This window comes from Leuciscus leuciscus (genome assembly GCF_965113295.1).
Source record: "Leuciscus leuciscus genome assembly, chromosome: 5".
In the NCBI taxonomy this organism is placed as follows: Eukaryota; Metazoa; Chordata; class Actinopteri; order Cypriniformes; family Leuciscidae; genus Leuciscus; species Leuciscus leuciscus.
Genome location: NC_138729.1, coordinates 39,435,353 through 39,459,756, shown reverse-complemented (window position 1 = coordinate 39,459,756; position 24,404 = coordinate 39,435,353). Strand labels below are relative to the sequence as shown.

The following is a 24,404-nucleotide window of genomic DNA, read 5'->3' as shown; positions in this document are numbered from 1 at the left end:
AAACAAGGAATGCGCCCTTTTACTGCAATACATCTATGTTTTGGTTTCAACAAATCACCCAACAGAGACCAGCACACCATGCAAAATGTCCGCCCGTGGAAATGGTGAGCTCACCTGTGCGCTCTCGGAGCGCCCCTGGCGGAGGAGCGCGGTACTGCACTGACACTGGCGTGTGGCTGCCGCGCGGGGGCGCTCAAACAAAGCAGCGCGAGCGGCGGCTGCAGGCCGAAACGCTGAGAGCAAATACAGCACAGGCCGCTCTTAGCAAGCAGAGCCTCACCAACCTCCACTCACCGCCCGGACCGGGCCATGGCGGCGGAACCGTGCTCGCAGATTGAAGCCGGTGGGCACCTCTCTGGCGTTTTTTCTGCGTCTTTATCGCTAGAAAGACTTTAAGCATTGTTTTAGCATTAGCCTGTGAGGCTAAGCTAGGCTAAGCTAAAGCTAATGATTGCTGTTGTTGTGTTTCTCTCTGCAGAACTGTATTACCTGATCGCCAGATTTCTGCAGTCAGGACCATGTCAGAAATCCGCTCAGGTGAGACGGAAAATGGCTTGTGAGTGTCGGTGTGTAGCAATGGTTGTGTGTTACGGTGTGTGTGTAACTCTGTGTGTTTTTGTAGATGCTGCTGCAGGAGATGCACGAATATGAGGTGAGTTTCATGCCTCTTCTCCCACTCTAACTCGTTATTTCTCTCAAATATCCCAACATCAGCATCTCCTCCTCATCCCAGCGCGGCTGCGTGTCTAAATCCCGCATGTGATGTGTTTTCCCCCCGCTGTGTTTGTGTGCAGATCATTCCGAAGCGCTGGAGCTGGGATGGAAAGCTGTTTAAGCGAAGCTTTGAAGACTGGGTGAGATTAAATAAACTATCGCACACATACACGCACGTGAAGTACAGTACTAAACTCTCACAGGTGCTTGGCTTACTTATATTACAGTGCATAAAAGCACTGATGTGAGAACGTGGTGCTAGCGGCGAGGATTTGATTTTTATAATATACACGAGTCTATATTATAGTGCGGGAAAGTTTTGATTTTAGGAATTTCAATTTAAAGTATTTGTTTTGAAATGAAAGGCTTTGTACGTGCCGGCCGGGGGCGTTACTGCAGCGCAGATATATCGAGAGCGGATTGGTGGGTTGCTGCGTCAACCAAAGGCGGCAGCCAATCAAACCTCAGTTGCTACTTAGGAGACGAAAAAGATGGGTGGAGAAGGCGTCTGATTGGCTGAAGCTGGTGGGGTGGGGAGAGGGTGGTCTTTCGGGAATGATATGGGAAATGTTGGTGAATAAAGCAAAATTCACGCTAGTTTATTATTATAATCTTAAATTATAATAAAATAAAATATATTCTTTAATACTATAATATAGTGTGACGCATATTGTTATTTCTATTCAATTTTTAATCCTAATGCAAATAAGATTTGCTGTGTCTTTCAAAGCACCTTATGTATTAATTACCTCTGTATGTTTCAGGTGTTGTTAAATCAGCACATACCTGCGGATTACCTGTTGCGTGTGTGTGAGCAGATTGGCCCACTGATAGATAAACACATTCCTCCCAGTGTTCCTGGAGTACACAGTTTACTGGGCACCGGACGACAGTCTTTACTACGGACAGCAAAAAGTGAGATGTACTCAAGATCACTACATAGAGTGAACAATGAGAACCTTTCTCAGTTATTCTGTACTATAAAGACTTGAGAATAGCACACAAACACATTAACACTTTCCCTTACGTTCATTTTCTCCATCTAAAACAATTAAATCTTTTGTTCTCTCTCAAAGGTTCTTCTCATTCAGTATGGAGTGGTTCTGCAGTAGTCGCCCTGCACAGGGGACGGCCCCCAGAACCACCTGTAGACTGTGCCAAACCACCAAATATAGGTAAGTCCTACTAACTAAATGGTGTAGCTTGTTGGTGCTGGCTGTTTTTGGGTTCAGTTTCAGACTAATTGGGTTTGTGCACAAAGTGTCTAATTGAAAATAGTGCTTCATGATAGCTGATTAAAGTAGGTATTAAATAAAAAATTTTATTCATTTTTTACTTTTTTTATTCAAAGTGTCATAATCGCATCTCAGAATCCAATCAACGACCAATGGATAGAACCAAGTCCCTGTCCTAAACTTATTTCTTATTTAAGAATCATTTCATTGCGACTTCGATGTTGATGATCTGTTGTTGAATGAATTTCACTTATTTAGCATGTTATTTAGTGATAGAATAATGTCCATCGGTGTAGACCAGCTTCTGTTGTTCCGTTGATTGTAACAGTCTAAATCTCTCTGCTCAGTGTCAATCATGGGTGCTCGCCAAAAAACAGGAGTGGCTCGATTTGGCCACGCTTTCCCCTCCTGCACCTACCAGCACATGAAGATGCATCGGAGGATCCTGGGCCATCTCTCATCAGTGTACTGTGTGGCATTTGATCGCACTGGACGGCGCATTTTCACGGTAAAGAGGATGTGTGTAACACTCAGAAGTTTAGGATATGGCAGTAACTGGGCCTGATTTAGACATAAAAGTGAATTGTGTAATATTGTTGACTCCGGTCCTGGTTTAACATGCAGAGACAATTATAAGCCATGCACATGCATTTTTGATGTCGTTTTCATGCCATTGCTCAGTTTGCTGCTAAATACTAATGCAGGAAAGACTGGTATCAGTAGTTTTGTAATATGTTCTGTGTGTGCGCTTGTAATCAAGGTTTATGCACATGTGTTTCTGTCAGGGTTCTGACGACTGTCTAGTGAAGATCTGGGCAACAGATGATGGCCGTCTGCTTGCCACTTTGCGTGGACACGCGGCAGAGATTTCAGATATGACAGTGAATTTCGAGAACTCGCTCCTCGCTTCAGCCAGTTGTGACAAGATCATCCGCGTGTGGTGCCTGCGTACCTGTGCACCTGTGGCTGTATTGCAGGGGCACACAGCCTCCATCACCTCCATACAGGTGTGTGAACACAAGTTCTCTTTATAGAGGCACAAAGTCACAAAACCTTCACCATCTCTGCTCCTCTCTGGTGGAATGAGCTGCCTACCTCCACACAAACATCACACCTTTTCTTTTTTCTAGCTTGATTCCTAATCTTAATATATAATAAACTTGGCAGCTCAGTTTTCAATGTTTGAGATCTGCTCGCTTCACAGTAAATGCTTTTCCACAGGAACTCATCTCTGTATGCTCTGTGAGTGTAGGTCGCTTATAACATGCATTTAGGAACGCAACATGCACCAACCAGTACTTTGTAATGAGAAGTGGTTAAAAACCATCTGTTGTCAGCAAAAGAGAAACTTTAAGGGCTCTCTGCAGCTTTTTCGTCAAAATAAAAGTATGATGGCTTAATGTTGAAAAATTAAGACATCTAAAAATATTAATTTAAATTTTACAGTTGTACTGTGAAATAAGATTCTTTTTCGAATATTACCTATCACGCAGTGTGTAATATGGCTGTTTGTGAATGTAAAAGGTCTGCAGAGTTTTAAAGATCAACATGCACGACATGAAGTTAATGTCTCCTAAAAGAAAGAATCGCTGAAACTGCTGAAATGAGTCGTCCATCTTTCCAATCAAGAGTAGAGAAGGCTCTCGGAAAGGAGGGGTTTAAACTTTAGAGAGACAATCTTCGAACAAACCATTTTCAGACTCTTTGAGAAATGAGGTGGTGTGCAATGTATATCTAAAAAAAGTAAGTGTTTTTTGACCTTGGATGAATGTAAACCTATTGTAAGAGACCTCAAAAACATAATTAGGATAGGATCCTTTAAATAGCATAATGGGGGCACTTTATTTTAGTATTCTTTATTTTACAGTAACCCTCCCTCCCTCCCCAGAATGGTGATTGCTTTAGTAGGTAGCATTAATTCAGATGTTTTTGGTGCTTAAAGGATATTTTTCTGTCTGTCTCTGCAGTTTTCTCCATCAGCAATAGGTTCCTCTCGGTATCTGGGCACCACTGGAGCTGATGGCATGGTGTGTTTCTGGCAGTGGAACTCACTCAACATGAAGTTTGTGTAAGTGTCATTTGTACGTTTTAAATGACACATTTTGTCTGAAACCTGTGATTCACTTTTATTATTCAGAGTAACTTTGCAATAAGCTGTGTGTTTGTGTTTGCAGTGAAAAGCCTGTGAAGTTCATGGAACGTTCTCGTCCCGGAGTTCAGATATCCTGCAGCTCCTTCAGCTCTGGTGTGTTAACCCACACTTCCACTCCAACTTCCACTTCCACTCAATGATCTGATTCAATTAAACTTTTTTTCATGTCTCTTTATTATCTTCTCATGATCAGAGTCAGATTATAATTCTGACATTGTGTCCTTTGACCCCAGGTGGAATGTTTCTGGCCACTGGAGGCACAGATCACATGATCAGAGTTTACTACCTCGGCACAGAGACGCCTGTGAAGTTTTCTGACCTGGACTCCCACACGGTGAGAGCGAGAGAAATAGAAAAGGAAGCCAGTGGACAGACAAGAAAGCAAGAGAGATAGCGATAGAAAGGAGAATAATAGACAGAAAAGAACAGAACTTGTAAAAAATAATGTAGAATGGAAAATGTTAGAAATGTGCTGATTTAAAAGTTTAATTAATTTTAATGCATGTTTTTGTTTTATAGGATAAAGTTGTTGCTATTCAGTTCTGCAATAACACCGACAGGTGAGTTTTTGATATGTTATGGTTCCTTTTGTGCTTGTTCATTGGGATGTACCATAATCTTTATTGATTTTTGGGTGTTTTTAAATGTGTTTGTGTGTTGGCTTCCTCTGTATCTCCAGTCTCAGGTTTGTGAGTGGTAGTCGGGATGGTACGGCTAGGATTTGGCATTACCAACAGCAGGAATGGAAGAGTACTGTGCTGGACATGGCCACCAGATTACCAGGGTCAGTGTGTGTTCTCAAGCACAGTTTGAACTGAATCTAATTGTTAACATTAAATATTGTTCTTTTGGAGAAGAAAAAATATGTAGTTGGTCCCTGAATTGGATTTTTTACGTCTATGTGGACATATGTATTGTGTTCACAGGAGTGCTGTGATATCAGGCGACGATAAATCGCCAAAGTTGGTGGTGACCATGGTTGCGTGGGATCGTTGCGATCGTTCCATCATCACAGCTGTTTCAAACTGCCTCCTCAAAGTCTGGAGCTCAGCAAATGGCCAATTACTACATGTGCTGTCGGTATGTGTGTGTGAGAGGCAGAATTCAGTCTGTTCCTTTCGGTCCTTGTTTTGTAATTCATTGGAGGAACTTTCTGTGACTGTACGGATTATATAGTATAATACGGCAATGTTTATCTGTCCATAGGGTCATGATGATGAAGTGTTTGTTTTGGAAGCTCACCCCTTTGACTCACGGATATTGTTATCGGCTGGTCATGATGGTAACATCTACATTTGGGACCTCAGCAAAGGCCAGAAGATCAGAAACTTTTTCAATATGGTGAGATGACATGACAGATCTGCAGTTTCAATTTAAGCTTATTAAAAAAATAGATGGACCTGTAAATATTATAGGTATAAATGACTTTTTAAAATATATACATATATACATATTTTTTAAATAATAAAATGTATTATAATAGAAACCAGTTATTTTATTTTGTAATAATATTTCACAACATTACTGTTTTTACCTTTATCAAATAAAATGCAGCCTTGGTGAACACAAGACTTCTTTCAAAAAACTTTAAATAATATTACTGACCCCAAACGTTTGAACTGTAGTGTATACTGTAGTGTCTATATATTGATAAAAGTACTGCTTATCACAGTCATTTAATTATTTTCTGTCTCTTTTTTTCTTTTAGATTGAGGGCCAGGGACATGGTGCTGTTTTTGATTGTAAATTTTCAATGGATGGCCAGCACTTTGCTTGCACAGACTCTCATGGTCATCTTCTCATCTTTGGCTTTGGGTGCAGTCAGCCTTATGAAAAGGTGTGTGTGTGTCAGATTTGTGGTATTCTTTGCCTTTTGTGCAGTTGATCGAATCCACTCTTGTTCACATTCCAATGCTTCTCTCTGCTTTCAGATTCTAGACCAAATGTTCTTCCATACGGATTTCCGGCCATTGATCCGGGACTCCAATAACTTTGTTCTAGATGAGCAGACGCAGCAGGCACCCCATCTTATGCCTCCGCCTTTCCTGGTGGACGTAGATGGGAACCCCCACCCACCTCGTTGCCAGCGCCTGGTGCCGGGAAGAGAAAACTGCAAAGAGGAACAGCTTGTGCCACAGCTCGGCTACATGGCTAATGGTAAATTTATCAGGTCTACATGGCTAATAACAAATGACACAAAGCTTCGCTTCACGATTAATAAATTGTAAAGCCATAGTAATAATTAGTAATTAAGTTTTAATTGTCTTTTTTAAATTATATTAGTCATAGACAGGGCTCTAGACTGCGACCAATTTGGGCGCACATGCGACCAAATTTTGTAAGGGTGCGACTAAAATTTTTCCTAGGTCGCACCGGTGCACCTAACGTCCTCGCATCCGCTGCTGCCTCTCCACGAACTAAGTGTTTGTTCTCCTTTGACGGAACTCACACTCTTCTCTCACGCTTAATGAGTGATGACGGAGGACAGAATTAAACATTCAAACGTAGCCTGGTTACACTTAAGGTCTGTGATATTAGTCTGATTTTATTTTAGATTTCGGCTTCCAAAGATTATAAAAAATAATATATTGAGGTAAAACCATTAAAAACTATAGCCGCATTCTATCTAGTGCAACTTCTTCCATTCGCAGCATTACACTGTCATTTCTCCCTAAAACTCAAACCTAACGACAGAATCAGCACGATCGGTGATTGTTGTAAAATGCAGTCTAGCTACTGTTGCTAACTTGCGAGACGCGTTAAATAATTAAAAGAGCTATTAAAAGCACAAAATCTGCGCAAGAGATGTTGTTCGCAAGGCGGCACGCGCTCCGAAACCGAAACCAAGACAAGCAAATTATAGCCTACTTTGGGTTTAATGTGCGTGTCTAAACGATCAAATGTACACAAAAGTATGTCAAAATGACCGGCTTGGAGATTCACTTAAAACAGTTTATGTCTTAAATGGACGTAGTTATGGAAATAGTTGGGAGAATATGGTGCATCAGATCTGCACTCGGTCTTAAAGGGGCCGCAGTCTAATAAACATGCGGACGATTGCGCCATTACTGCGAATCAAACAACAAGAGAAAAATCACTACAAAGCTCTTGAAAGAATAACTTCAGCTTTATTAAGCATTAATCTATTTATGAAAAATTATGCAGTGTTATTTTACATTTGATTACTTTATTAGATTTCTATATATATAGAATATATATATTTCTATATATATTCTATATATACTTTTTAGACTAATATATATATATATATATATATATATATATATATGTATATGTATATATATATATATATATATATATATATATATATATATATATATATATATATATATATAAACAAAAAGAACCGATAAGAATACAGTTAAAGTACCGGATCGATAAGCAGTATCGGTAAGAGTAGGAATACCGTTAAAACCCTTTACTCCCCGGTCAATGCTCCGACAACAGCCCAGACATGAAGCTACTTCAGCCACCATTCTCCCCAGTCCCTGGTAAGATGCCATGCCCTGGTCCTTCGTCGGAGATGGCATCCGACTCAGAGACGGAGGTAGAGCCTATACCGCGCCTGAGCTAGAGACTCAAAATAGTTAGTTTGGCAGCTCAGTGAAGCCCTTTAAAACATTTTTTTTTTTTTTTTTTTTTTTTTTACCTACACCTTATTCTTGTTTAAAATCATTTACATAATATGAATGTATATAGAGCGTGATAAAAAGGTGACCTTGAAATTGTGGCGTTAAAGGTGACGCGAGCCGAGAAAATTTTCAGTGCACCCAAATTTTGTGCTGGTGCACCTAAATAAAAAAGTTAGGCGCACCAGTGCAACCAAGGCAAAAAGTTAGTCTGGAGCCCTGATAGATTTTCACAACTAATTATAGCCAAGTTAATAAATAATTTCTCAAGTAAGATGTAAGAAAACATCCTGCTTTGCTCCATGGTAATGGAATTTCAGTTGCCTATACTATCGACATGTCATGATTCTTGATAAAAAAAAATACCAATGCTTCAGCAAAAACGCAGCCTTATTTTATATTTAAAAAAAATCCAAATAAATTAATTAAATAAAAATGATGGCATGTACTATTCGACACAAAATGCTGTGTGCTTTTTATTTTTTATTTTTTTCGAACCATAGCTGTAGCTACAAAATTGCTTGTCATTTTGTCCTTTTAAGCAGTCACACACCACTTGTGTGGCCCTGTTTACACATGGTATTAAGATGCGTTTTGTTCAATCAGATCACAAGTAGATGAGGGAGACACATTCCCGTTTACCCCTAGTGTTTTAATTCGTCTCTTTTGTCCACTTTCAACCACTTCTGTCTTGAGGGGAGGGTCTATGGGTGGGTAAATGTATAGGTTTCATAACTTTCGGTTTAATGAACAAAATGAGCTCACACAATTTACATTTGAACACGAAACAAGACGATGGAAAATATACGGAGAGTAGCAGCTTTCGTTTCTGCTCTGACAGCCGCAAGACCAAGACCTGTTAGAAATCAGGAATAGTGAGAGAACGTTGTGCTTGGTGTGTTTTTCACCTTCAAACCAAACTTGGATCTTCAGCCGACAAAGTTTAAATCCCATCTGGCTAGTGCGCTTCCCGTAATGTTTAAGCATTTGGCGGTCTTTTTGTGGCTGTTCAAACGCATTCGACCACATTAGCGCATCTACACTACGAAAGCAATCCGGTCAAATGCATTTTCGACTACCTCTGAAAGTTGTCGAAAGTGGACAAAAGTTTAGACCCCGTTTACACCTGTATTTAGCGTCATCCGCTTGTGATCAGATCGACGACAACTCAATTTAACTTGCGACTTAATTATAACGACTTAATACCAGGTGTAAACAGGGCCTTTGGCTCAAATTTATTTCCTATTGAAAGCTATGAAGATGAGGACCTCATTAGGGTTAATTTTAAATGAAAACCTCCCTGTTCTTACTGTCATGTCATGTGTAATCCTTTTATTCGAGGACTGGTCTAGTGTTTAGTCTAAATTAGCTTGTTGAGAGTCTTTTAATGTTTTTAGGTGATGGCGAAGTGGTTGAGCAGGTGATTGGCCAGCAGACCGCAGAGGATTCTCAGGAAGAAAGCCCATTGGATGACCTGATTAGGCAGCTCCAGCACCAGCACGATGAGCATCGCAACCCAGGAAATCCTGCAGGTGAGAGCAAGCCACAGTTAACCCTTTGAAATGTTCTACAGCATTTTCAGTGGTTTGCTGGAGAATTTTCTTATGGTAAAATTATTACACATTGAAGAGGGAAAACTGCACAGAATGTAATTACTATACTATATGATTTGGAACTTTTTTTATATTAAAATGTATTTTGCATTTTAAGACTGGCACCTGTTGGCTTAAAGGTCACTTGTGTGAAAGCTGTTAGTTTAGAGGTTGTGACACTTAAAGCTGTTGGATCAGTAGGTGCTGAAGTGGCCGGTGGTCCTCTATCACCCCCTAACGTTGGGCTGCGACGTAGCGGACAAGTTGAGGGTGTACGACAGATGCACAACAATGCCCCCCGCAGTCAGATGGCCACTGAGAGAGACCTGTTGGCATGGAGCCGGCGCGTAGTGGTTAATGAAGTTCAGGCTGGCATTTTCAGGTACGAATATGACAATTAAACAGTTTTCAAATCTGAGATGTGAATAGTGTGGTGAATAGTGTGGTCAAACTGAATTCAACTGGTAGTGTAATGTTGGATGTATACAGTATGTAGAATATAATGTTACATCCAGAATTTATTATTTAAAGTGTAAACGCAGATAAAACGAAGAGAAAAATAGATTGAATAAAGAACGCAACATACTGAATGGATTAGTTTTGTGCTGGCTGTGCAACTCTGTTTCTTCCTCACTTTTGCGGATTACATAACTTTGCGTAATTTTTCTCAGGTTACGTAAGAGCAAACCATTAGTCAACGAAGTAAAAAAAGCTAAAACTAGCAGCTACTATAAACAATTTACCCCTTTGTCTGCAATCTAAGATAAAAGATAAGGATTAAAATATATTATTCTACACAATACTTGATTTGAAAATTGATTTGAAAAATGTATATGGAGTTATAAGATTTTAACAATATACAAGACTTTTCCAGGTCTAGAAATCACACATGGACACTAAACTGTCCATGTAGGTTTCTTGTGAACGGCTTTCTGAGCTCAAACCCTGACGTGATGTGTTTGTGTTTGTTTAGAGTGATGGAGGACACTAGGTTTGCTAAAGGAGAGGTGGAAAGGTTTTTCTACAACATTGAGAAGAGGAGAAAATCTGCACCCACAACAGGAGTGAGTTTAATAAACATGCACACAAACAAAGATGTCAGATTTTGTTAATTTCTACTGGTTGTTACTGTTGTTTCTTTTTAAAGATAAATTTATCTTGCCATGAAATTAGCCATAGATGCTGGTATGGCAATAAAAACGAACAAACATAGTCACTTTTTACTGTGCCAGTCTAGAGTAAAAACCTCACTTTCTCCCCATCTATCTGTAGAGTGAGCCGGTGGGTAACAGCGTCCGCATGTTACGAAGGCCTCAGCGCAAGGCTCAGCAGAGGAGACACACATATCAGACCCGCTCGACTCGAGATAGGAGACGCAGCTCAAGCGTGCTCTCGTACACCCGTAACCAGGAAAGTGAGAGAGAGTCCGACAGTGAAGCAGAGGTAAGACAGCAGTTTGTGTTTGGCCTCAAACTCTGCTCATCTTTTATAGGCCATCAAGATATTTTTTTTAATCCAGCGCTAGTTTTGAAATGCTTTATTAAATATGCTACTTTTTTGTATGTGTGCACCTAGCAGGAGGAGGACCAGAATGAGAACAGTGATGGGTCATCTGATGGTGAAGCTCAGTGGGAGAATGACAGTAGCTCCAGGTTCAGTCTCCAATTAGTCACATATATTTCACAACATAAAACAATATCAATAATGCAAATGAAGCCTTGTGAAGTTGGTCTAGAACTGGCTTAGTTTAATTCCATATGAAGTTAAAAACTAAAAATGAAAAAAAATTAACCTAAGTCTAACAACATGCATTTTATTTAGGGATTCACAATATATTGGCAGATATTAGAGATTTTATTTATTGGTATCATTCTTTTTTTTCTTTTCTTTTTTTAAGTGTTACTTCACCCAAAAATTAAAATTATGTCATCAATTACTCACCCTCACGTCGTTACAAACCCATAACTTTCGTTCATCTTCGAAACACAATTGGAGATATTTTTTATAAAATCTGAGCGATTTCCGTCCCTATCAGTTTATATGTGAATCAAAGCCTCGTTTCAATCTGTTCATCATCATCGAGTCTCTTCAGAAAATTTGGGCTAAACCGCTCCATTCATATCGATTAGACCGCTCAGATTTTTTTGTGTGTGTGTGTTTCGAAGATGAACGAAAGTCTTAGGGTTTGAATTTTAATTTTTGATTGGACTAACCCTTTAACTTAGGTTATTTCTTAAAAACACACAAAAATTTGTAACACTGAATATAATTTTTAACAATTCTCAAATTGAACATTCATTAGGCAAAATAGTAAAATTACTATAAAAGGTAGTACGGTTGTATATTTTAATACTACATTTTTTGTTTGTTTTTAGTAGTCTTTCAGAATGAGTTGATTTAGTGTTTAACTTAAAAGTCAGTGAAGTTAATGACAATTAGCTGTTTGATCATGGTTTGCATTTTTAGATTTTGCTGTTTATTTTGCTCTTTCCTGTTTGAATCTGTTTTACAGTGACTCATCCAGTGAGTATTCTGATTGGACGGCAGATGCGGGAATCAACCTCCAGCCCCCCAAACGAACAACCAGAAGGCCGGCCCCTGTCGCCGGGAGCAGTAGCTCTGAGGATGAGGAAGGGACAGGGCGGGGAGAAGGGGAGGCTGAGAGAACGCGTAGACGGACTGAAAAGAAAAAGAAACTGAAACAGACTAAACAGCGTGTGAGCATCCATTCATCATTCATTCATCCATCCATTCATCATTCATTCATCCATATTTTTTCTATTATAATAATGTGTGTCCGTGTTTAGTCTGTGCCTGCTGGAGAATTAGAGGAATGGTTGCCCCCCTCTTGGATCATGGAAACAATTCCAAGACGATCACCTTTCGTACCTCAAATGGGAGATGAGGTGAGTTCCTTTAAATATAGACATGCTCACTAAATGACCAGAAATAAGTACAAGGATTTGCATTATGCATGCATCTTTCTGCAGTCATTTCTCTCTCTGTCTCTCTGTAGTTGATATATTTCCGTCAGGGTCATCAAGCATATGTCCGAGCCGTGTGTCGTGCCAAAACCTACAGTATGAATCCTCAGAAACAGCCCTGGAACCGCTTGGATCTCAGGGTAGGAAGTTCATTTCCTGTCTCATGATCATTCTCACTTGTTATTAGGCATAATCTGGTCTGCATCATACGTTGTTGACCCATTCTGCAGGCAGACCAACAGGAACATGTATGTTATTTGTTTGTTCTCTTAGGATCAGGAGTCTGTAAAAGTAGTGGGTATTAAATATGAAGTCGGGCCGCCAACTCTGTGCTGCCTCAAACTGGCCTTCCTGGACCCCACCTCAGGGAAAATGACCAATGAATCCTTCAGCTTGAAGTATGCATGCTTATATTTGCAAAAACACACACCGGCACATTTTGTTAGATTTTTTTGTTAGATTTAAAACAAAAAAATACTAAAATACTGTTTAATAAATTTAATATGGATGTTAGGATAAGATTCTTCATGAAAATGAGATTGTAAATGATGGCTGTCTCTATCTCTCTCTCTTTAGGTATCATGATATGCCTGATGTCATTGACTTTCTGGTGCTACAACAGATTTATAATGAGGCCAAAGCACGAAACTGGCAACCTGGTATGTTTGTGTTTTAAATTGTAGTGCATGCAAGTGTCGCTGAAGCTAGTGCTCAAGCTTAGGATTTGGATATGAACAAACCTCTACCCAAAGTATTGAACTTCAGTTTGTTTGCGCTGAGGCTATAAATGATGCCTCAAATCATGTAGTTTGTTGAAGAGAGGTGTGCTATTACTTTTCGTGATTGAGCTTAAAATTTGCACTTCGCTATGTTTTCCAATTTCCACACACACTACTCTTCAGATCGCCAGTGACAGACTTGTGCGTGCTGTTATTATTAGATAATTATATTTTGCAGCAGCCCACAATCCATTTATTTATCCCGACTTTATGCAGATTGCAGACCTTTAACCTGAGCCATACAAGAATATCATAGAGACTTGTGGGTGGGCTTTTTTGATTTGAGCCAGTAAACGACCACCCAGAACATGCTATATAACACGCAGAATGCCTTAGTGACTGCATAGCATAGGTTATTATTCTATTAATGCTGTTGTGGTAAAGACAAAAGTGTGTAGGTTTCTGAAATCTAATTTTATTATGATCATAAATGAACATGTAAGTTGCAAATAACAGCTTTTGTATATGTGTGTGCAGGTCACCGTTTCAGGAGCATCATTGATGATGCCTGGTGGTTTGGTTCTGTGGAGTGTCAGGAGCCATTTCAGTCTGAATATCCAGACAGCCTGTTTCAGTGCTACATTGTCAGGTACATGGGTTTGATACCCGCTTTACCAGAGTATGAAGTTAAACCTTTTGCTGATTATTGCTGTAAGTATCAATAATTGGTGTGTTATTTTGCAGGTGGGATAATGGAGAGAGAGAGAAGATGAGTCCGTGGGATATAGAGCCCATACCTGAAGAAGGTACTGACACTCTTTACTTCACCCATGAGCTCTGACAGTAAATCAGCATCACATTCTGGCATGTCTAATGGTGTGATTGACTGTCCACAGCTCAAGTCCCAGAGGATACTGGGGACAGTGTCCCGGTCACAGAGGACGAGCTTCAGTCCCTACTGTACAGCCCACGGGAGGGAGAGTGGGGGCTGCACACACGAGATGAGGAGTGCGAGAGAGTAATCGCGGCCATAGATCAGCTGCTAACGCTCGGTAAGTGCACACAAACCACCCAAAGCTACTTTCAGTATTAATTTAAAAACGGATTAAAATTCAGTAAAACTGTCATTTTGTGAAACATTATTGTGATTTAAAATATCTGTTCATAATATAGCATGTTCCTTGTTTTGATTTTATTCTTGTGTGTTTTACAGATGTGGCAAAGGCGTTCTCCTGCCCTGTAGATTTGAGGGAATATCCGCTGTACTGCACTGTTGTGGCCTATCTCACCGACCTCAGCACCATCAGAACAAGATTAGTGAACCGTTTCTACAGGTATACTCAGTCCTTTACCTCACTGATAGCATTATCAGACAAAAATGAGTGCCCCGTTCTTCCAGGTACACACACAGACAATTGCTGGAGTTCTGACGCCTCTGTTTGTATGTGTAGGCGAATCTCAGCACTCATGTGGGAAGTGCGTTACATCGAACACAATGCTCGAACATTTAACGAACCACAGAGCCCCATTGTCACAGCAGCGAAAACGGTCAGCGACGTCCTGCTGCGTTTCATCAGGTCAGAGAAAACACGATCACTTACACATTTTTACATTACTATCCCCCTGGTTCACCTGCTGGGCTCAATGACCATGCTGAGCTTTTTCATTTTTATTGTACATGTGTCTGTAGGGATCAAAGTTGTACAGATATTTTGGATCTGCACAATAAGATGAAGACCGAATTCAGCAGTGCAGAAGAGGAAGAGGTGAGCTTGGGAGTCTGTGTGTGTGAATTGTGTGTACAGAGCTCAACAATAAGTATGTCTACTGACCCAGGACCAGTGTCCCTAAGCTTTGGGAAGCTGCGGCCTGGTGTATATATTTTAGTGTGAAGATGATGAACTCTTCAGTGTCTTTGTTTGTTTTCTAGGAGACTGTGGATGTAGACTCGGACACTCCCGGCACCTCCACTGGTCAAAGGGTGAGACAATTCAAGCACATGCATGTTCAATTAATCTTTGTAATCTACTTATTATGAAAGCATTATAGTACCAAGTGTGTTTTCTTTAACCCCTCCCATCGTTTACAGAGGTCCAGTAATGTGCCTCAGAAGCGTGGCGTGGTCCTAGATATAAACGCATGGCACAGACAATGCAAAGAGCTTGTGAGGAGAATGATGGCAAGCCGAGATTCAGAACCGTTCCGCCAGCCTGTTGACCTCTTCATCTACCCGGTAGCACATTCTTCCCTCTACGTTCTATCATTCCTTTCTTTCCTTCCTTTACTTTTCTGTCACTTCTTGTATTCCATGTTGGAAATCTTTCAGATCTAATCTTTTTCTCTCTGTATCAGGATTACCGTGATATTATAGACACTCCTATGGATTTGGGCACAGTCTCTGAGACCCTGATGGGTGGGAACTACGAGAATCCCATAGAGTTTGCCAAAGATGTGCGACTTATCTTCAGTAATTCAAAGGCCTACACGCCCAACAAGAAATCTAGAGTAAGACCAGCACCCTTTTTTCCAGCTCTCCCGCAATCACACTCATCACTCTTATAATCAAGCAATACGTGTTGTTAGGACGTTGTTTAGCTGTTTTCATGGGGCTTATTGCTTTTATAAAATAGTTAAATATAAAATTAGACCATAAAAATATTTATTTTAATATTTAGGCGCAGTGGTGCCGTAATACTGATCTAATGAGGTCACAGGTGTATGGTTGTGGAGTATTTTACAATGGCTTCAAACGCGGCAAATCAGAATCAATGCCTGGAACTATCAGTTTTATAAACATTACTTTTATATTACTTTACATTACATTACATTACTTTACAATGAATGAAATAATGAGATGTATTTATTTTCTTACTACATGTACACTACCGTTCAAATGTTTGGTCACAGCCTATTGTTTAAAAAAAATATAATAATAATTCAGATGAACTTTTTATTCATTAAAGAATTCTGGGGAAAAAAATCCACAAAAATATCAAGCAGTACTGTTTCCAACTTTGATAATAATATGAAATGTTACTTGAGCAGCAAATCAGCATATTAGAATAATTTCTGAATGATTATGTGAGACAGTTATGATGCTGAAAATTCAGCTTTGCCATCACAGGAATAAATTAAAAATTTAAATATATTTAAACGATTACGAAAAGAATTGTTTTAATAAAGATTTCACATTATAACTGTTTTATTTTAATCGCATATATGCAGCCTTGGTGAGCATAAGAGACTTATTTCAGAAACATACAAACTACTTCTATACTATTAACGACCCCAAATTTTGAAGAGTAGGGTAAATGGTTGATATATTTTTTTAAAAATCTAATATTGTTGTGCTATTAAAGATACCTTTTATATATTAACTAAAACAGTATATTGCATTCATGCATGAAGTATGTTTTAGGCCTTTTGACGGTTGATCCACTGTATGACTCTGATATTGCTTTTTATTTAGATCTACAGTATGACTCTGAGTCTGTCGGCGTTCTTTGAGAATCAAATCATTCCCATAATCTCAGACTACAAATCTGCTGTTCAGAATCAGCGTAGGAGTCAACAGAGACTCAATTGCAGCAAGAGATTGCAGAGTTCCCATCCCAACAGGTAAAACATGTACACTCAATGTCAAATCATGGTACAGAGTCCACACAGATTGTTCTTTCTTTTTTGTGGATCTATTTTAAACTTTTGTGTGTTTCGGCAGCCCCAAAGGAAAACAGAAATCTGTAAAGAAAACCTCCCTGACCACTCCAAAGTCCCGCTCAAGGAAATCCTCTCAAGGTGTGTAAGAGTCTTAGAGATGTTGTAATTACCAGTGGGAACTTGGGTTTTGTTTGAACCCTGACTTTCCAAATTGGGGTTGTCTCAAATCAACAATAATGGTAGAATAGAAATGTTAATGATCATAATAATAGTGAATTTAGTTTGTTGGCATTTTATGAACTGTTGATGAAGAACAGGGATAAAGCTTGATTAAATGCTATTTTCTGTGGGTGAATATTTTTTAATTTTTATATATATAATAACTGTCTGTAGGTTTAGTAGTAGTCTGCTAGTGAGACGCCACCTTAAGTCACAGCTGTTTTTTTTTTCATGGGAGACTCAAAGTGTTTGCTTCTTTCACCAGATTTGAGTGTTGCACAAGCTGATGAAGACAGTCAGCCTTCCTCTTCATCCTCATCCTCTTCCTCCTCCTCTTCCTCGTCCTTTTCATCAGAGCATGCAGGAGCCGACCGAGTTACACGCAGCCGAGGTACACCAAGCAAAACCTCAGGTACACAAACAAACGTGCTCTACCACTCAAAAGTTTGGGGTCAATAAGATTTTTTTTTTTTTTTTTTGAAAGAAATTAATACTTTTATTTTGCAAAAATGTATCATGTTGATCAAAAGTGATAGTAAAGACATTTCTCATGTTGTTTGTCTCATTTCTTCACGCTGTTCTCTTGAACATCAAAGAATCCTGAAAAAATACATCTCTGTTTCAGCAAATCAGCATATTAGAATGATTTCTGAAGGGTCATGTGACGCTGAAAACTAATGATGCTGAAAATTCAGCTTTTCATAATGAATAGATTACATTTTAAAACAAATTAGAATAGAAAACAAAATATGATTTTTTTTACCGCATTTTGGGGCATATGAGTGTATAATGCATATTGCAAAGAATTTTTTGCCTCCTGATATTGACTGATATTGTGTCCTAGGTGGTAATGACTGCCTGCCAAATGGAGGTCGAAGTTCACGTAGGAGAGTAGCAGCATTAACAGAAGAGGGAGAGGTCTCTGAATGTGAGAGTACCAGCTCATCATCCTCCTCAACATCCGCATCGTCCTCCTCCAAAACCTCGTCGTCTTCGTCTGAGAGCGACGACAGCGGGACTGAGGTGGGCGGCTTTGCAGACGGCGGCGATCATGACTACAGCAAAGCCCCGCAACAAAAACAGAAAGGCAAAGAGCCAGCATCCTCTGTCGATAACGCAAAGCGAAAGCGCAAAGGAGAAGAGCAGACAACAGAACCTGAGAAACGAGCGCGGCGGGCGGACGAAAAAGAAGAAGAGGTGGAGCCTGAGGAAGAGGAAGAACCAGATGAAGAGGAGGAACCTGAGGAGGAAGAAGAGGAGCTGGATGAGGAAGAGGAGTCTGAGGATGAAGACCTCATTTCATCAACAAAAACTGGAAGTCAGAGGTCAAATCAAAGGACTCCAAAGTCAGGGCGGGTTAACACTCGTAACCAGGGACGAAGGACTGTTCTATACAACGATGACTCTGAAGAGGAGGGGCTGACGACAGACCCTCTGAATCTAGGAATGTCACGTTCTGGAAGGGTCCGTCGCATGACTGAACGTGCGAGGGTTAGCCATCTTATGGGCTGGACACATTGACATTTTATGATCCTCACTACAGCAATACTGCAGGGATTTTGTTTTTAGTACTGTCTTTTTGTGACATGTTTTTTTTTTTTTACTATTGTTGTCTCCGAGACTTGATGTTCATGACTCTTCCTGGACTGTGGTGCTTTTTCTTCTCTGGTGTTCACGGAAACTACCTTGCCATCAACTAATTCGCCACCTCTGCCTTACTCTAGTCCGGAGTGGTCCTTCCTTCTTTCCTTTCTTCCTCCCTCCTGAATGACTTTGATTCCCATCATGGTTCTTTTGGTTTCCATTTTCCAGTCATAAAGATGGTGCTGCTCTCCTCACTTTCTCCATCTTGCGTTCTTTTCATACTTGTTTTTTTACACAGGGGGGGTCATTGAGAACACTTACGTTTACCATATAATTCAGCTGACTTGACTTTACTATTAAATCAGGTAATGCATTTACCTCTGTTCAATAATATAATACATTTTTGTCATATGATTTAGTGCAGGTGCAACCTCTGAGATGCATTAACTACTTCCAGATCACTTGTGCTACTCCTCGTCCATTAAAGTACAGACACGAGGAGGATTATGTGAAGCGTAGGAGGAAATGCACTTCTCCTCTTGTTCAAATACACAAAAACACTTCAGACTGTTTTTACAGAATATATTTATATTTTTCCACTCTTGTATGATACACTTTGATTCATTTTTATCTTGCAGTAAGGATAATATTAGTATTGATGATGTTTGCACATTTTATGTCAAGTATACGTGGCAGCTGATTGGTTGAAATGAGGTGATGTCTGAATCCTGGACTCTGGTTCAAATATAATGTAAATTGAAGCCGGTGCCCTCAAGCTATCCGAGGAGCATCAGAATGGTTATTTTCTCATCTTTTTTTTCTTCTGTACCATTATCATGGAAAACTGAAAAGACTGTTATGTTCTGGACAAGGGAGACAACAAGAAAATGATCTAGTGCACATTTAATCCATGTTGGAGTGTTTTCCATTGGTGTATTTTCAGGATCATGAATACAAAGCATAAATTGAAGAGATCATGAGTTGAATATGAGTTTGGTTTGTAGTGTTGAAAGGGTGTATACAAAAATGTGATTAACACACTGGTACATATCTCTCTCTCTCTGTTTTGCCCTTCTTTTACCTTTTTTCTGTTTATCCCTCTTTTCTCACTTTAGTTTTTACTGTCTCTATTGCACTGTAATGGAAAACACTCTCTCCATCCAGTCCCTAATCTGCTTTTCCTCACCTGTTTGAAAGACTTTTCCCAGCCAATCAGGATACAGCATTAACCTTCTCAGGCTCTGTGCTTAGAAAAGAGTTGACCAGACTGAGTTTATTTAGTCTATTCTTTTCATCTCTCATGGTGTTTTTTTTTAATTTTTAATTTTATTTTATTTTTTTAAGTGTGTGTGTGTCAGGGATCTGTTGTCATTGGGTGACAAAGCCTGGATCTGTTCAATGACACTGATGGTGAAGATGGTCATGATGTTAGATGTCATAAGCTTATGTCTGTTTATTTGTTTTGTATGGGGTTTTTTTTATAATAAAGGTGTAAAACTGTGATTAGGCTCTACTGTCTGATCTATATAGTGTGGGTCTCTCTCTCTAATATAAATACATATATATATATATATATATATATATACACACACACAGTCAAACCAACATTTATTCAGACACCTTCAACATTTCTCACATTATCACAGTTTATTCGCTACAGTTTAGACAATGGTAATAAAATATGACAAGATCAGTTGATATTTCACTGGTTTTGGACATCCTTCTGTAGACTGTCTCACAAATGAATTAGGTTGAATAGCTGTCAGATGTTAAATTTAAGTACACAATTCGATAATACCAATTTAGGTCAACCAATTACCAAACAATGCTTAATTTAGTTCAGTCTGTGGTGTGAAAAGGTGCATTAGCAATTAAAGAAAAAACACTTAAGCAAAACATGGTAAGGTCAAATTGTCTTTTGGTCCCAAATTTGTATAAATTTTACTGGTAGTCCCTGAAGAATTTGAGTATAATGTGTCACAGTTTACTTTATTCTGCTATCCTCACTCTAATAAATGAACTATAGTGTCCCGCATCCACTAGTAAAAAATATAAAAAATTATATCTTGTGTCTGAATAATTTTTGCTTTGACTGTGTGTGTATATATATATATATATATATATATATATATATATGTGTGTGTGTGTGTGTGTGTGTGTGTGTTCACACTCTGGCTAAACAGTAAATGATAGACACTGTTTATATTTCAAATAATTTGTTTATATTTTCAAATAATTTGTATGGGTGTATATATATAGACACCCATAAAAACATATTGTAAAACATATTTTGGCAAATTTCTTTGAGACCATAAGCCACAGTCTTAGTTTGGATGTCCTGTAAAGACTACATTCAGGGATTTTCAAAGATACCAAATGTTTGGAGGTTTCACCATGACAACTCCCTCTCCTTGGTCTTTAAAGTGGTGGTATAATGCACTTTTCGAAAGATGTAAAATAAGTCTTTGATGTCCCCAGAGTGTGTATTGTGAAGTTTTAACTCAAAATACCCCACAGATATTTTTATATAGCATGTTAAAGTTATACTTTTTGAGGGTGAGCAAAAACGCACTGTTTTTGTGTCTGCCCCTTTAAATGCAAATGAGCTGCTGCTCCCGAAACAGAGGGTGGAGCTTCAACAGCTTGTGTTCTTTTACCTCACACAGACATGCACTGAAAATTTCAAAAACTTTTAGCCTTTTATGTTCAACCCAAAGTCAGAAAGATGGAGAGACTCAAAAGAAGAAGTGACAACATGTAGACAACATTTCTGAATGGTTAGTTGGTGAATTTATGTAGCTTATGTGGAGTTATCTTCTAGTCATTAATTAGCATATTCTGTCTTGATAATCTTTTAATCGTGTTCTGGGGAGGGGTTTATGTAAATTTTAGGGTTCATGATGTCACTAACCCGGGAGTAATGTTGTGTAATCCCTACTAGCCTTTTGCTGTAGTCCTTAAAAAGCGATTTCTTTAAAATAAAATATCTCCCTTTGCTTTGAACTTTGAAAGTCATAACTTTGCAGATGTTGTTTATGCTCAAACAGCAACATTACACATTAACTAAAGTTAGAAAAGTGAAATCATATTCAACAACCCCTTTAAATAGGACTTACATTGACTGGATTACTAAATTCAGCACTCTTATGGGACTATGATAATATTTTGTAATTATCATTTAAATCTGATTTATTTTTACATTATTGCTTGTCGTAAATTAACATTTTCAAATCAGAATATGACTTTCTGTTATGAGACATGAATCAGTTTCATACATGTCCACTGTAGAGGACACCTGGACATGCTTATCAGGCATTTTAGGGAGACATAAGTGAATAGGGAATATATTATATATCAATATTTCTGTGAAAAATTATGAAAATGTTGCCAAGTTATTACTCTCATTATTATAGCTACTTCTTTTTTCATTACATGTCACCCAAGGAACACATTCAAATGCAAATTAGAGACAATGGATAGATACATTGTATATAATGGGAAACCCCATTTTTGGCCATGTTTAAAAAGTAAAATAGTAAATCAAACCATTCTCTAATATTTTTCATAGCTGTTTTTCATAGAAGTTTCCTGGAGCTGTCGAAGTCCTGAAAACCCGGATTTACATCAAATGCCTATTAAATGCAGTCACATAAAAAATTTAAAATATAAACATCTTTTACCAACATTACCTATTCTTGTATCTGTTTTACAGAGGACAAGTTATATATATAAAAAAAGCCTGGAACCTAAAAATTTACTGGTATAGGCTACTGTATATAAAAATGTAATATAAAAAACATTGTTTTGGTTATAAAGTCTTGTTTTCATTTTCTTATTAAGTCTTGGGCTGCATCTGAAATCGCACACTCTCTTGAGTAGGAAGCCTACTTATTGAATAAGTAATTACTTCACAACTGCTAAAAAAGTTTGTTCTATATATGAGTAGCCTATGTTAAGTATGCAGGGATTAAAGTGGGCCGGAACGGCCCGCAACTGGGAGAGCGGGGCACAACCTAACGCTGGGTTAGTTGTAACACCGTTGATTTAAATACTTCCAAACATGCTAGCATGACGAAACTTAGTGTATTTACTAGATGGCATATCAACACTCTAAAGAAAAAAATTGGCCAAAATTCAAATCTTTGTAAGATACCAAAGTCTCCGGCACGGACACCACCAGCACGGACACCACCATCTCAGGCATGGACACCACCGTCTCCGGCACAGACACCGGCACGGACACCACCGTCTCCGGAACGGACACCAAAGTCTCCGGCACGGACACCACCGTCTCCGGAAAGGACACCACCATCTCCGGCATGGACACCAAAGTCTCCGGAACGGACACCAACGTCTCCGGCAAGGACACCACCGTCTCCAGCATCCACCATCTCCGTGCACCACCGTCTTCGGCACGGACACCACCGTCTCCGGCACGGACACCAAAGTTTTCAGAACGAACACCAACGTCTCCGGCACGGACACCAAAGTCTCCGGAACGGACACCACCGTCTCCGGAACGGACACCAACGTCTCCGGCACGGACACCAACGTCTCCGGCACGGACACCAACGACTCCGCAATGGACACCACTGTATCCGGCACAGACACCAACGTCTCCGGCACGGACACCAACGTCTCCGGCACAGACACCAACGTCTCCGGAACGGAGACCACCGTCTCTGGCACGGACACCACCGTCTCCAGAATGGACACCAACTTCTTCGGAACAGACACCAACGTCTCAAATTATGAAAATCGAATTATTGATATAAAAATTGACATTGTTACTAGTAGCAATTCAATTGCTGGTATCTAGAATAGACATTTCAACTAGTGACAATTGAATTATTGATATCGAAAATAAAGGATTTACTAGTAAGAATTGTATTTCTGATATGTGAAATTAGAATTTCAACTAGTAAAAAATCAATTGTTGATATCAGCAATTGAATTTGAATGTCAGCCTATGGTGAGATTTCACTATTAGTATGAATGTAATCTGGACCTTCTACATTCGCTATGTTTTCATTATCATATGACCTACCAGCATCATTTACATCGCTTCACTGCCATTCATAAATCCTCTCCCGTGGCCTCATGGGATTGTAGTGTTTAATGTATGCACACTGAAAGTAGGCCATCCAGTACTTTTCGCCTACTCTGAGTACTGTGAATTAAGATATTTTGTCACATATACTGTTTTTCGCCTACTGCCTCCTGGTGTCCTCTACATAGGACACAATATCATAAAAGATTGATAAAAAAATTTTTTACGCCATTTGTTTCTTATACTCCAAATCATGTAATGATGTAAAAAAATGAAATTGACAACTGTCTCAGGAGGATATATAAATATATTCATTGTGCGCTAGTGACGACGTGTGTTGTGTTTTGAGAGAGAGAGAAATTGCCAAATTAGACGTTTAAATGTAGGCTAAGTATTGGGGTTTAACTTACACAAATATCACCAACATCTGTACAAATTATACAAATGTAAAAACAAAAACAAACAAAAAAACCTTTAAGCCGTTCAAATGTTGACTTAAACTAAATGCCATAGGCCTATATATAGCTTATATGGACTGTGAACATATTTAGAAAGTTTGTGAACCCTGTTTTTTTCAGACAGTTTAATATAACTTTCAGAAAGTATTAGCCTTATATATACACAGCTTATATTTCCAACAATGTAACATGCATTTAAGAGAAATACAAATGTTTCACATATAATGCTCTAAAGAACTGCATAGCAACATAAAACATTAATACAAAATTAAACATCAGCTATTGTACACTATATAATGAACGTTAAGGATAACATTCATAACAAAAACATTAAAGAAAAATATATTCACATATTAAAGAGGAGGAAGAAAGTAGAGAGAGGAAAAAAGA

At 38.9% G+C, this 24,404-nt stretch overlaps 1 protein-coding gene across 3 annotated transcripts; it reads left to right on the top strand.

Moving 5' to 3' along the window:
* Positions 1–134: 134 nt before the first annotated feature.
* brwd3 (bromodomain and WD repeat domain containing 3) lies at positions 135–20,009 on the top strand. 3 transcript variants are annotated; one of them, XM_082169878.1, is made up of 40 exons: positions 135–343; positions 479–537; positions 623–652; positions 795–854; positions 1,479–1,629; positions 1,791–1,889; positions 2,297–2,457; positions 2,735–2,956; positions 3,917–4,017; positions 4,124–4,194; positions 4,335–4,435; positions 4,621–4,661; positions 4,781–4,885; positions 5,028–5,181; positions 5,308–5,442; positions 5,810–5,938; positions 6,033–6,258; positions 9,149–9,283; positions 9,542–9,725; positions 10,317–10,407; positions 10,616–10,786; positions 10,922–10,995; positions 11,856–12,060; positions 12,151–12,249; positions 12,360–12,467; positions 12,601–12,725; positions 12,904–12,986; positions 13,584–13,695; positions 13,791–13,852; positions 13,943–14,098; positions 14,260–14,380; positions 14,498–14,623; positions 14,737–14,812; positions 14,977–15,027; positions 15,136–15,279; positions 15,399–15,551; positions 16,516–16,664; positions 16,765–16,841; positions 17,188–17,334; positions 17,767–20,009. In XM_082169878.1, the coding sequence occupies exons 1-40, from the start codon at positions 310–312 to the stop codon at positions 18,441–18,443; spliced, it is 5,205 nt and encodes a 1,734-aa protein (XP_082026004.1). In that variant the 5' UTR covers positions 135–309; the 3' UTR covers positions 18,444–20,009. The 3 variants fall into 3 exon arrangements, with proteins under 3 accessions (XP_082026004.1, XP_082026002.1, XP_082026003.1); XM_082169876.1 differs by having other exon boundaries at positions 139–343; positions 10,919–10,995; XM_082169877.1 differs by having other exon boundaries at positions 141–343; positions 9,545–9,725; positions 10,919–10,995.
* Positions 20,010–24,404: the final 4,395 nt, after the last annotated feature.

Excerpts from the sequence above, each read along its gene's own strand:
- brwd3 (XM_082169876.1), top strand. The coding sequence starts at position 310 with ATGGCGGCGGAACCGTGCTCGCAGATTGAAGCCG. Across the intron at positions 10,996-11,855 it reads GAGAATGACAGTAGCTCCAG|TGACTCATCCAGTGAGTATT; the intron begins GTTCAGTCTCCA and ends TCTGTTTTACAG. Across the intron at positions 13,853-13,942 it reads AGAGCCCATACCTGAAGAAG|CTCAAGTCCCAGAGGATACT; the intron begins GTACTGACACTC and ends GACTGTCCACAG.